The 15,081-nt window shown below is 36.4% G+C and overlaps 1 protein-coding gene across 1 annotated transcript in view; it reads left to right on the forward strand.

The window, feature by feature from the left end:
- The window catches only part of col24a1 (collagen type XXIV alpha 1 chain), an 83,796-nt gene that overhangs the window by 2,982 nt on the left and 65,733 nt on the right, over nucleotides 1–15,081 (forward strand). The window contains exons 2-3 of the mRNA XM_032572380.1: nucleotides 6,688–6,758; nucleotides 9,740–11,115. Of these exons, the coding sequence (XP_032428271.1) occupies nucleotides 6,688–6,758; nucleotides 9,740–11,115 (1,447 nt within the window). The remainder of the gene's footprint in view (nucleotides 1–6,687; nucleotides 6,759–9,739; nucleotides 11,116–15,081) is intronic.

The raw sequence follows: 15,081 nt of genomic DNA on the forward strand, positions 1-15,081 counted from the left end.
AAGTCAATCTTTGCTGTGGCCAGTGCTGACCTTTTGACTTCAGCTGAAAGAAAATTACATGCTTGTTCTTGAAAATCACTCTAATATTTGCATTTATTCAGCAACTTTTTGAATTAGAATTCCTTCATTTTTCATGCCCTCTAGCCTTAACATACAGCAAACATTCAAATTTTTGCTGGCTGTCATTTGGAAAAGCTCATTTAGTTCTTTCATAATGAAGTCACTCAGATAAGGAGACAGATACTGAAGCTGAAATGCAGCCAGCAGGAAAGAGATGCTGGCTGCAGATCAGTTAGTTCTTCATCCCTCGGGAAGTCAGCAAAGCATGCAACAGCAGAACACCTTATTAGCATGAGACGTAAATGGACTTCCTGTTGAGTTAGCATCAAAACGGAGAAACTTACCGGTTTTAAAGATAAAACCAGTTCCTGTTTGACCTGTTCAAAAAATTTTGCTACTTCAGTGTTCATTTTCAAATTGAATGTGTTTTGTATTCACTACTGAATTCTCTGAAAATGTCAAGATGCTAACTTAGATTTAATAATTACAATTCATGACTCAGTCTTTGTCACAGCACCATTGTTAACACCAGAGTTTTACATACTCTGTATGAAAAGACACATGACCAGAATATATATATATTATTGAGTTATATATAACTCAATTATATATATTGATAAGTTTATATATATATAACCTTATTGAGTTATATATGACTCAATAAAGTGTATGTTAATTTTCCTGTTTGGTAGAATTGTGCTGAAATTGTATGGCTTTAGTTAAGTGTTTTGGTTACCCATCCACAAGCTTTTCATTAATTTGCTATAATTTTGTCCCATTCCTCTTGTAAGTAACTGAGTCAGGTTTGTAGACCTGCAAATTCATAACAATTTTAAAAGCAAAAGCAAATAGGCAAGTTATTATCTGAATCTGAAACACTGAAACATCTGAAATAATTGGAAAGATGACAGTCACTCCAAAACTCTGTTGAGACAGGATAACGGTGGAGCTTCACCCCTTTGAAAGCAACAAAGTAAAATCTGAGAATTGATGGTTTTATTGTGACCATTGAAAACATTGACATTGCTGTCCTTTACCCACTTTGTTGTAACTATTGTGATGTTGTGATTAAAGTCATTATCCATTTAGAAGATCCATTTGCACCCACTGTTCAACACCCTGGCTGATAGCTTAATATAATGCTTTAATATTTCCACATTATGTTATTCTCTCATCATGCCATCTATTATGTAAAGTGCACCAGTCCCTCCTGCTGCAAAATACCCTCACATCATGCTGCTGGCAGTGCTGTAATTCACACTTACTGTAAGATGGTGTGCTCATGCTGCAAAGCTTTCTCTTTCTTTTCACTAAATGTAACAATGGTCATTATGATCAAACAATTTATTTATAGTCTCATTAGATCACAGGACATGTCTCCAGAAATTAGGCTATGTTCTCCTGACTACATTTCCAAACTGTAATCTGATGTTTTTATGTTGCGTCAGAATATTGGCATCTTTTTTTCTCCGAGTGTCCTTTCATGTCAGCCAGGGACTTATTTCAATCTCTTATCAGCTTCAGCTGACATCTCTACAAGATCTTTTGCATTCAATCACAATGCATGTTTTGTACCTAAACAGGTTTAGGTAAGAGACATTTCCTGTCTCCTTCCTGAACAGTATGATGTCTGGTATTAATACTTGCACATAATTGCCTGAATAGATGAACACAGCAGCACACATTTCCAGTCAACTGGAAATTGTTTCCCAGATTGAACCAGACTTGAACCAGACTCTCTTCCTCGCAGGAAGGAACAGTTTGTTTCAGGTGTACCTTTAAATACATTGACATGTGAGCAATGTTTAAATGCCAGTTAATTAAATGAACTTATCCATGGCTGACAAATTCATGACATTATAATCTGAGTTTATCAAAATTGTTTGAAGGCATCATAGATTTATATTTTTTATTCTAATTTATGTCAGTGTCAGAATCAAAAGCTATCAACTGTATGTCTGAGTTACTGGTTTTTCCTTCTTTTGTCAAGTTCATAAAGCAGAGGCAGGGCTTTTACACTGGGTCTAAGGCGAAGCTTCATAAACCTTAATCACATAATGACTGTAACTATGTGAATCACCTCAGCTACTGGGATGATTTTTGCTAAAAAAAAGAAAAAAGCCATACAGCAAAGTGGGTTGAATTTTGGTCAATCGAGGGTCATGATATTCAGGTGCTACAATATGTCTTCTTATAAATTCAAGAACTTTCACTTTAAAACTGAAGTAAGAAAAAACAGCAGTTCAGCTTGTGTCCACCACCGCCAGTCAGTAAAAGAAAACAACGGGATCAATTACTATTTAATGTGTTTAATGTATTGAAGCTGCTTGGGGTAAATCAACAGCTTCACATACTTTGTTTCTCATTAGCAGATATATTTGATAGGCAATCTGCCAAGTCACTAACAGGCTCTCAAATTGGGATCCTGACTGAAATCTCTGAATAATGCAAGCAAATTAATAAACCTTGAGTAGAGCACTTGGCCCGTTTCTCTCCTGAATGAATCATTGTTAGAGATCCAAGCTAATTCTCCCATTCACTGCTGGAATGGGACTTTAAAGTTGTGATTATTTATAGTCTTGACATGACACCCACTCCCCACATACTGTACAGTGAAGGATGCTACCCAGCTCCTTGCAGTTAATGGAGCTGGCTGCTGAACACAGCACAAAGCTCCCCAAACAGAGCTCTGTTGACTGAGGGAAATACCAATACAGTACTGCCAGGAATGGCTTTCTATTTAAAGTGAGAACAGGAACAAGGATTCTAGGCACATAAGACAAAACAAAAATGCTTTGTCATGTCCTGGCGACAGTTATGGAGGATGTCCAACACCTTGTCTGCATGTGTTCCTCTACTTGTGCTGAAACAATGACCCAGGTTGTTTGATGTAGTAACTTAAAATCCACAAAATGGAGCTTGTGTAAGAGATAATACTAAGAGACTCTGAATCAGTATCAGATGCCCCACACATCTGAAACGTAATGGTAAATCTTATATTTAGCATTTCTCTTCTTTTGCCAATGTTTAACTGGAAGCAGATACTTTTATCCCTTTAAATGTTGATCCCATCATTTCAACAGATGAATTACTGTAATCATCCACCCCAAGTTCGGTTTTCTTCATTGCATTTTCTGGCTCTCCGTTCCCGACTGTGGAATGTCACACGACCTCTCTGAATGAGGAACAGGTGACAGTACAGCTTCCCACTTCTTGACTTAAAGCCAGTCTCTGTGTTGTTCCACTAGATTTCCTGTTGTCTTCTTCTCCTTTTTCCTTGTTATTTTCTGACTTTGATTGTATTTTTCTTTTCCCTACCAGTCCACAGAGCCACATTGAGCTGAAAAAACAAACAATGGTGTCTGTCTTAAACAGGACACTGGAAGCAGTTTTTTTGCTTGTCACTTTGAAAGGGAGATGCCTGTAGAAGGTCATGCTGTTTTGTGGAAAACAATCCCCTGTGATTTACAGAGTAACGAAAAATCTTGGTTGACAAAGTTCCCTTCAGTCGTGCAGAGACACATTTTAAAACAGCGGGAGTACTGTCTCTTCATGTCCTATAAACATCCTTCACAGTGTCAGCTGAAAAATTATGACTAGTTATTATAACTACTTTAACTTGTGAAAGCAGCTGTTGCTGGAGACATGATTGATCTGGTTGCAATATGAAGAATATATTTTAAAGTGTTTTTGGTGGTTTACATTTGACACAGTGTAAGGAAGGAGTCTCCAAGTCCAGTCCTCAAGGGATACCATCCTACCATTCTTTCTAGAGAGATTTTTGCTCTAAAAATGTCTGAATTCTCTCACCAGCATTCATTCAGCTCTGCAATAGACTGGTAACGAGCAGTTTATTTGATCCAGGTGTGTTTGATGGGACCCCTGATATAGAATATTATGTAAAAGTAATTTCTTATTGTTTTATGTATCCTGAAATGCTATTGGAGTTTTTCTTTTTTTTTTCCTTGATCCTTTTTACTCTTATTTTGAAATAAGGATGTAATTCTTCAATTTCTGCTCAGTTATGTTGAAGGTCAGCTAATAAATGCTCAACAGCAGACTTGCTTAGCAATTTGATTTTATTCCATTTTCAATCCATTTGTGATATTTTTATGTCGCAATTGTCAGATCTTGTAGTCTCAGAAAATTTCTGATTTTTTTTCTCAGAGATTTCTGACTTGACAATGCCTGCTGTAAATATAGTAAATCCATGCCTTTAATCCTGGAAAAAAAAATATTTTTCTTGTAAATGTATAACTTTTTGACATCAGAGACTATCCAAGTTTTTTCTCATAAATATAGAATATATCTTTTAATTTTTTTTTTGTTTTTCGGGGTGGATGTTTACTCCCTTGTGTCTATTTTCTTTCATCTATAGTAGCTCTGATATTCTGTAGTAAACACATACAGTTGAGGAAAAAAAATGACTATCTCCTCAAATGAAAATTTCCAAAGTATTTCTTGAGTTCTTTTAAACAGAACTAGTTCTTGTCTCAACCATCCCAGATTTATTTTGGATGCTTTCATTAATTTAGTTTGAATGTAGATGCAGGATTACTCACCCTGATAGCAAAAATCTACCGAGGTCAAAATTAGTTGCTTTTACTCATAGTGTATCCTCTTCTTCTGGGTAACAACCTGCAGGGAATTGATTTTGTTTTCAACAAGTCACATCTCTGTTGGAATTAAAGCTCATTCATCTTTTAAAATCTTCACACATTCTGCATGGTTCCTTCCACCACAGAATGCTGTCGCACTAACAAGTAGACTCATGCATTACTCATACTAGAGAACTAATTACATTTCTGTGTCAGATGCTTTCCCCCAGGTATTTAGTGTTCAGATGAGTGTCTTTATATAGACAGTAAAAGACGGAAACAGAAAGCCTGGTGCTCCCCTGAAAGGCATCTTAAAGATTAAAACGCAAAGTGTTTTTTACAACCTTAATTTTAAGGGCCGGATAAACACTTGTCCTATTAAATTTTAGTTCTGTTTTTTTTTTTCTCTTTCATGTCTTTTTTATTCAATAAAAAGCACTAAGTGTGCAATAAGCAACAAAAGCTTAGTAGGAAGAGTCCATCTTAGCCTGGAAACAATAAAACATGAGTCGGCGATGTTCACTGCATGGCTCTCGGCTGCATATTCTAACATAAAAATGTCAAATTTAAATGCCTACCGAGAAGATGGGTTACTTTTTAAGAACTGCAGGTTGCTTTTTGTCACATTTTGTCAATCTTTCATTTCTTTTGCATACAACTATGGATTCTGAAATGTAATTTTTGTCAATAATATGGAGATAATAAAAATGAAGAGGGAAACTGCAGTGATGTCACATTTATGCTACTTTGTACTGAAGTACAGTTCTCAGTTTTACTTGACAACCAGCTCTGTTCTCTAAATAACTGAGAACAGTTGTTTCTTTTAGTTGCTTTTATAGTTAGTTGCTTTTTCTGTTAGAAATGCTTTTATAAGTCCTGTTTGATCAGCACTAGACAAACATTCCTGTATCCAATCCCATTTGCTTCCAATACAAATGGATTTTGATTTCTTTTATTGTTGATTTTAAGTTTCAAGGCATGCATGTCATCTATTTTCTGCTCTGATGCTTTAGCATTTGCCAGTTTTGTTTGTTACTTTTTCATCTAAATTGTTGACTCTTAACTTTTTTGTTAAAGTCTTCTGCTTATAATTTGCCAGCGTCGAATACCTTTTTAAAATCTGAACACTTTCTTACTTAGACTATGGTTTCACATTAAGAGATGTCTAATTTGCACTCTGTGATGATATAACAAAGGTATGTAAGGGAAACATTTTAAACAGAAATGAATGTTAAAAATTGCAAATTAAATACATCAACAGCAACAATAGCAGTCAGTCTCACTGACTGACTGCAGATGTGTCTGCTTTCTTTATTTACAATAAAAGTCTGCAAATAAAAGAATAAAATAAAAAACAATAAATAATAATACATTTGCTCATTTTGCTCAGCTGCAAAATGAGCAAATTTCCACAGAGCAAAATTTAATATCTCAAGATTCAACTTTATTTAATATGTGAGTGGAAGTGGCTGCCATTAATTGCAGATTATCTGAGAAATTATATATTTCTAAACTGAGATTTTAAAAAAGCAGTTTTTCTCTTTTCTATCCAAATTTTCTATATTAATTGCTGTAAGTATCATTCTTTCTTGCAAACTGAATGAATGACAGACATTTCTCAATGTGTCATAGAAATTATGGCATTTCATTATTGTTTTTGAAATAATAACGGCTTCATGTTAAACACCTCTTTGATTCTGATATTAGCTAACTTGTAGCTTTCTTCTCTCAGTATCAGCATCTGCACCAAAGAGTGGATTTATTGGTGCACATTTGACAACAAGAACTTTCTTAGACCAGATTTGTTGCTTTGTGGCCCAAGAAAACAAATCTGGTTTTCTTGTAACATATTTCAGGATTTACAGAAGGCTCACACTTGTACAACAATTCTTATATAAAATCTTCCAATATTTGGAGTTTTATTGAATAACTGGTGCATTTTTACATGCATATATTAAACATGTAATTGTTTTTCTTTTTTTTGTTATGCTAATCTATAATAGTTACATATTATTATTTGCTCTTGTAGGTGGAACTTTCTCCTGCTCCTGTCAGTATGCTCAGCAGTACCCTCTGCAGAAGACACCTACTCTGCTCAAGGTAAAACAGCAACACTGCAGGCCCAGAGCTTATTTTACAGTTACAAATGTGGCATTTAGGGAGTTACATTAAAGAAAATAAAAATCCACAGGACCACTTCCTGTAATTTATATTACTGGTCTTTATGGCAAACATAACTAGCTTGCTTGTGCTTTTGGTTAGAGATTTTTATTCACCCATATAATGACTATTATAGTTAATTTTCTTCAGAAATAGCAAAACTATCTCCAAAATTATCTTATTTTTATCACATATTCATGAAAAGATTTTTTACTGAAAGGAGAGGGGATTTAGATTTACAAAAAAAATTGCATTTTATTTATTAATTTTAGTAACTGGATTCAGTAATTGTATATACACTGCAAGTAAAGTGATACATTGGATGTAAGTGAAGTCACAGCTTGTCAAAGCTTTACATTCGTATTCAGTCTTTACTGCTCCTCTCACCGACTGACTATAATGCCTCAAGGCTTCGGATTTTTCCATCTTGCATTGTCAATACTCCACATATCTACTGTAAATCAGATGATCCCACGCCAGGAAAAATCAATCCATCATAATGCAGGGTGGAGGAATGCACACATTGAAGAAGCAGCCTGTCTTAAAGTCTGAGACAAGTTAATTGGGATCTCGTCTGAAGTTGCCAACAGGCAAAGATACCCTGAACAAATTCTTATTGTGAATAAGAATTTATTAATATCTCACCTGGTTAAATAAAGGTTTAAAAATAAGACCTGATTTGTGGTGTGACAAACTTTTCTATCTGTGCTGTGGGACATTTTCCTATGTGAAATATTGTTCCCTGTGTCTCTCTTATGTTTATTGTACTTTCTCTGTTTTGTGCCTTCCCCTGCTGCTGAAGCACTGCAGCTCAAACTGAGTTATTTTCTGCCCTCATCAAACACAGAGGACAAACACAGTTCCTTCAAAAGTATGGGCAGTCCTTGAACTTTTCCTGATACTTCGAAATAAAATATTATATAACCAAAACCCTTCAGAAGGCACTTAGTAATTATCTGTGCATTTCTACACAGTATACACAGTTCTGAAAGTTCTCAGAGGTTTGTTAGAAACTGTTCTTTTCAAAACAGCATCATGAAGACTAGGGATAAAATGAATACACCATTGCCATGATGAAACATGGTGGTGGAAATGCTTGAAGTTGATTGAAAGATTAAATCTGACTTGAAGTTATGCAATGAGTTGTTGCATACATGGTAAAAACAAACAATTTCTCTACTTCTAGGTTAACAGGTTACAGTTATATCATCGTCATATCACACCGAAAACAAAATCTCTTAAGCGTTACGAACTGTCATAAAGATATCCAAAGAAAGATGTCAAACCTTGCAAGGCTAGGAAGTAGAAGATTTTAAAGGCACTAGGAAGCAAACTTGTGACAGAGGTCTATGAAAACCACAGAGCAGCTGCCACACTAATAAAGAGAGGAATTGCAGTGTTCAGGGTGACAATCAGCTCTGCCCAGGAATAAGCAAGGTAGCAGACCAAGAAAAAGAGGGGAAAACTTCAAGCCGGATGAAATATGCTAGCTAATGGCACATCACATGCTTCTCCATGTTGTCTTCCAAAATAACCATTACCCGCATTTTTAAAGTTAGTGAAGAACTTCCATCAAAAGTTTATGTCATTGACTGCCCTGCACAAAGTTCTGAGTTGAGTCCAACTAAAAAATCTGTGAGAACTAAAAACGAAAGTCCAGGCCAGAAAGCCGTCAGATCTGAAGGAAATTGGGTCTTTTGCCAAAGAAGTATGGGCTGGGATTCTTCAGGAGATATGCTGAAAACTACGACAAACTACTACAGGCAGTAATCCAGCAAAAACACAAATACCTGAAAGCATCATGGGACTTAAATGTTCTCTGTATTCTCATTCCCTCATGCTGGATTTTTGTGTCAAACATACCTGACCAGCATACAGAGACTCCAACGTTATATCAGTTACACCTTATACTTGGTATATCTGTTGTTGCTCATATTGGTTCTTTAGACTTAACAACATTGGAATTTATTATATTTATTTCTGAAGCAATGTTTAGTTCAACTTAAATTATCGTGCTTCCAATGTGAGCTCTGTGTATTGTTCTTGTCATTTTGTTATGCCTTTTGGGGTTTTTGCCAAACTGTGTATCACCTTTGACATATTTAGCATAAATTCTCCCTAAATTTGAAGTAGAAAAAGAATGAACAAGTAGTTTTTTATATACATATCTGATTACATATTGTTTTAATAAACTTTAAATGCTGGTTCTTTGAATTATTGTGCTGTCTCAAGCATTCCAAGTTCTTGCCATTCATCTGGACTGCAGCTGCATTCATCCTGTTGAGGAAAAGCAGAAGTGAGACGCTGTATTAATAGCACTGTGGTTGATCACCATCCAGATACGTAATATAAGACATAACTTATCCTTAGATCCTGAATTACATGTTAGCAATGTGTAAAAATAATATTGGCCAATGTCTTTAAATGGTAACAGAATGGACAAGACTTGTTGCCAATGTTTGGCACGAACCAGTATTTAGACTTTATAAAACCAATAAAATTGCTTAAGGTCTCACAAATTTATTTAAAACAAAAGCAACAATTATTCCAATTAGTGCAAAAAGAATGCAAAAAATGGCGATTATTCCACTTATGCCATAATTGAGAACAATTTTGAATTTATTGCAGAATATTTAGAAAAATAAATAAATAAAATAAGCACCAGCTAAATGTTGTTTTTACATCGTAATGGTTCAGAAAATCATCCTTGTTTTCCATTCTTTGAATTGGAAAGAGTAAGACAAGGAGAAAAGAGTAAGACAAGTTTAACAAGCTCAAAATCAGTTGCTTAGTACACATACTTCTTGTAACTTCAGGTTTGAATTGCCCATAAATTTTGTGAATAATTATGAAAGATGTAACAATAGCTTTGAGCAGAGTCTGGTTATATAAATCTTACCAATTTCTTTTCTTCCCAACAGGTGTGGATATTCTCTATCAACTGGGGCTTACAAATCAAAGCAGAACAGACGATCCCTACCAGAGGACAGACTCGCCTCACACCACTCATACCGATGTCCCTCTGCCTTCGAATATCCCACTTCCTGGCTATGGGGTGGTTTTCGACACAAACTCCCTCTATGAGATCCCAGCAAGCAGTCTGTTCCATTCAGAGTTTGGAGTTGAGTTTTCTTTTGTGATTAGCCTGAGCTCCTGGCGAGCCAACAATGCTTTTGTTTTTAGTGTTACAGATGGCAGGGACAGACTGCGTTTTGGCATTCAGCTGCTGCCACGAAAGGTAGTAGTCTACACTGCAGAGAAGTCCTCCAGCTACTTCACCCACAACTGGCAGGATGGACAGCAGCATGCTTTTGCTGTTGGTGTTCGAGCACGTTCAGTGTCCTTCTACGAGGACTGTGGAGCAGTGCAGCAGCGAGAGCAGACCTTGGGGAGGTCACAGAGATTGGGAGAATCTGGCAATCTCTTTACTTTGGGTAGGATGAACTCAAAGGCAGCTCAGTTTCTTGGTCAAGTCTGCCAGTTAGATATCTATCCCTCAGCTCAAGCTGCTGCACACTACTGCAAATACCTTAAAAAACAATGCCGGCTGGCCGACACCTATCGATCACCTTTGTCACATTCTAGTTTGGATTTTGAGGCTAATGACCATCCTTCTTACCCTTCGACAATGTCCACTTTTGGAGTAGCAGCTACACATCACGTTTCTAATAAATTTACAACAGCTGACAAACTGTTAACAAGTAGTCAAGTTGACACACAGTCTTCAACTCTGAGCCCAGTGACACAACTACATCCAAGGGAACAAAGCCACATTTTCACACTGAAACCGTCAACCTTCTCAACCCCGTTTTTGCTTGAGCCTAACAGCTCCACACAAACAACTCTGAGCGGGCAAGAATCGGACATTGCTCACAGTAGAAGGATCACCACTTCAAAAAGCGAGTTGGCCAAACAGAGTCAACCCAGGGTAGAAGAGAATCATTTGGAGAACAGTACAGAAGAAGAGAGCACTTCAGAAGATCTACATGTTTTTGAAGCTTCTCCAGGTGTTACTTTTCCAGTCCGGCAAAGTCGGGGGAAAGAAGGACTCAGGAACTCCTTCAGGGACTCTGGCCTCAGGCATCGACAGACTCATCAAGTTCTGGAGTCTCATTTCAAAGCCAATGGCACTACTTTGTACAGGGAAAACCAGGTGGACACTGCAGAACACCATGCTTTGGATGGCAGCTATGAAGACACAGACTATGGAGGATATGATTACGGATATGAGGAACCAAACATCTTTTATGAGTATGAAGATGGTTTAAATGGTCCTAAAGGAGAGCCAGGTCCTCCGGTAAGTGAATTAATGTGTGATTTATAATTTTTGGGATTTTGTAGAGTTTGGTTTTACCACTTCATTGAGCACAAAATGCAAGAAAACCTAAATTGGTTTAAGACCATCAAATTCTTATTGTAATATGACTTTCTAAAATAAACAAAAGGATACATTAAAGATTTTTAACTATCATAATGCAGTTCTTAAAATGTGAGGAAACTCAAAGCAATTGTCATTTTTCATGTGTAATAGCACTTAGGATTTGCAACTATGGCAGATGAACAAACTGTGATGTGATCACCACCTAATTGTACTGATATTTGTGATTAACATTAGAATAAATCTCATAAAAATACAATGGCTTGTTATGTAGTTGTAGGATGAACTGATAGCTCTGGCAGAAAAGATTTGTTCTTTGTAGAGGATTACCATGACGCTGACTGGATGGTTTAATAATGTTCTCAAATCAGTTTTTCTGGAGTTGATCTCAGCCCTGGGAGAACCTTGAGGACTCATTTAAAGTTGTCTCCACAGAGGAAATAAAAGTTCCAGAAGTGCTTTTATTGGACAATCAACAGTCAGCACCATAATCTCTATTAAATTGGATTACCCTTGTGATTTGAGTGGTATAAAATCAGATTTTTTCTGAAGTCTCAAACTCCACTTTCCAAAAACCAGTCCATCAACTTTTAGATGAATCCGAAGCACAACATGTTTGAATCTTGGGTTTTGCTAATGTTACTGTTGTTATTTGAGGCAGGTGTATTTAAGCAGATATGAATCTAACAGCTGGAGTACAACAACGCTGATGTCTGGAGTTTCAGACCCCTGGCCAAGACTCAACGACTGAGGGATATGCCTCTTTGCCTATCCCTCAGTCTTTAGCAGGTTTTTTGCTTGACGATGGAACTTTGGGCATTAAAGCCAATTTAGCATAATTGTGTAGCCCCTGGAATAGCGATCTGGTCCTCGTATTTATCTCAAGCAAACCCTTTGTTCCATATGTTACAAAGACAGAGCTACAGTTGGATACATCCAAATAAAATGATGCACACATTTGTTCCTTGCTGTCTCTTTGTAACCACTTTGTTTATATTTTTGGAGTTATTGTTCATTTGGAGGACCCATTTGAGCCCATGCTTTAACTGCATGGCTCATGTCTTTTGATATTGTTTCAGTATTTCCAAGAAAGGATATTTCCTCATGATGCTGTCTATTTTATGAAGTGTACCAATATAACATCAAAGGAGCTCCACAACATGATTCTGCCACCTCCATGCTTCATTATTTGGATGGTGTTCCCAGGTTTACCAGCAACCCTCTCTTTTTCAAGTGTAATGATGGTCATTATTGTCAAACAGTTTCACTTTAGTGCCATCACACTGCAAAACATGTCTCCAAAAATGAAGGCCTTTGTCCCTACAAGTGGCCAGATATATTATTTGAAAGTATGGCTGCACAGTAGGAGGACAATATTATGTTGTCTGGTACTGTTTCTAAAAATTGTGATAGCGATTTTAAATGTAACATACTCACATTTTTCTGATGCTTTGCTTTTATATCATTACACACTCTCTTATGTAATTTAGCATCTCAGTGACTAAATATATACTCTGCATCCGGTATGGGCATTAAGGGCAGAGTCCATCCAACTGACCGTCTATATTATTATACTGATTTGAATGCATGAAACTTGAATGCAACTCTATTGAGAAGTATAGTTTAAATCAATGTTACCTGAAATGTTCCTTAGAGGATTTAAGTGATATTGACCCCAGATCTTGTATGATTTTCCTTAAATAGTATATGTCTTAGCTACTCTGACAGTTTAGCTGCAGACATGTTTTGAATGTTGCATTAGTTGAAGGTCAGCGGTTTCCTCTGAGTGGTCAGCTTGAAAGTGTACTGAAGTACTTAAGAACAAGAACATTAATTCTAACATTTATTGTTTTTAAAGCCAGTTAAGCTTCTTAAAAATAAGACTCCTTATGACAAGTTTGGAAAATTCTGATTTAATTAATTGTTTTTAAGCTATAAGGAACAAAACCGAACCAAATTATAGTTAGAGAAACTCAGAACTCTAACTATTTTAAACCTCCATATAGCAGTAAACACCTGCTACCTATAATCGTATTCTGGTCTTTTAGCGTCCCTTCTAAAGCACAGAAGGCATATTTAAATGGACATACGTGATCGGAATAAACAGCCAACCAGAATAAGCATATGTCTTGTAGACGCCACAGTTGGAATAATCTGATCGGAATCAGCTTGATTGGAATGAATTGTAATCCGAATGAGTAAGGTGGTTTACGCTGATTGATCATTTGAGCAGTGTGCATGTAAACACTTGTTTTGACTGTGACAAACTCACCTGACTGCAAATATGTGCCATATGTCTTGGACAGATGTTTAGCAGCCACAGTTGGAGGCAACACAGAACTTTGAAGGATGTTCATTTCCTCACGCTCTGTCATCATGTGACGCAGGAAGACCAACAGCATGGGCTGCTTAGCTTGCAGCTTAATTATGGAGTGCAGTAATGTCTCAGCTGTTACTAGAACCTGCTGTGGGTCCATTCTGGGCATTTATAAGACTCAGAATGAACACACTACTGCGTTTATTTTTATGTTCAGTACAGACAGAACTACAACTACTTCTCTGTGTTTTCTTAGGGAAGTTTTACAACTCAGTGCATGTCAGTGATTCTGTTCTTAGTAAAGCCTGGTGCATGTTAACACTCATCATGATCGGATTAACTGATTTTGTGCCCATATAAATGATACATTTGGACGATTTAATCTGAGTACATTTCAGTTCAATGAAGGAATCTTGCACATGTAGACATAGTTAAAGATTCCCTTCTTCCTGCGACCTGTATATTTTCCTCGTAATGTTTATGTTGTCCTGACAAACTCTTGTGTTCTGTTTTAGATCTGTACGTTTCAGGATTTCCCCCCACAGAATAGAGTTTGTTTCTCTGTTTATAATAGCCCCATAAAGGAAAAATATAAGGATCACTATCATTTTCTCTTCAAGACATTTCTGACTTTTTTTTTTTTTGAAAGACTTTTATCGTTTCACTTTTGGGATGTGTTTGGTGTGGTCTTGCAGCTGCAAATAGTAGTTTTCTATGTTTATATAGTAACTAGTCTTGTTTGTTTAATTTTTAGTTGTTTTTTGTTTTTTGGGGGGTTTTTTTGACTAGTCTTGTCTCGGCATTTCAGGCAAAACTAAATAGAGAGAAACCGATTTCCTAAATGTGCTTTCAGTTCTGCAGCATTGATTATTTTTGTCTTGGAGGCCAGCATTTTCTTGTTCCAACAGCTTTTTAGTCTGTGGGAAGAATCTGACCTTGTGGTTTCTGGGATATTAATGACCATCTAATACAATTTCCTTTCACATAATGATCACAGTCGTTTATTTTTTTCAGACTTTCAATTCTAGTAACTTGCGCTTTCGTAGCAATTTTTGAATGTTATAATTATGGAATTTGACAGTATGTCTTATGTAAAGTTAGAATTTGGTTTCCGAGACTTCTTTGGGTCCATAAGACCAATTTGGACCCAGATAAAAGTCTAAGTAGTAGCTAGCTTACTGAAAAGCTAGCTACTTCTTAGTCATCATCAACGGAAAACTCTTAATAGACTTTAGCAAGCTAGATTGAGTTTGTTGCTTTCCACACTAGTAAATAATAATAAAACCTAAATCTGCACGTACCACAGTATAAATATTATCTCTCCTTAGAAATGAAAATGCAACAAATTTGAAGATTTAATAAATCCAAAATGAAATGGAATCAAATAGTTATGTTTTGACCATGTGAGTGTTTCTGTTTCTCTGGCCTGCACTGTTGTGTAGGCGTGGTGAAGATTCACTGTTTCCATTTCCCTGTATGTGGGAGTTTGGAGGAACAAACAGCTGTTTCTCTACTGATGTCCCCTTAGTAATCATTCACCACTCTGACTAATATTGTGAATGCACAAG

Source organism: Xiphophorus hellerii, chromosome 9 (assembly GCF_003331165.1).
Source record: "Xiphophorus hellerii strain 12219 chromosome 9, Xiphophorus_hellerii-4.1, whole genome shotgun sequence".
Classification (NCBI taxonomy): domain Eukaryota; kingdom Metazoa; phylum Chordata; class Actinopteri; order Cyprinodontiformes; family Poeciliidae; genus Xiphophorus; species Xiphophorus hellerii.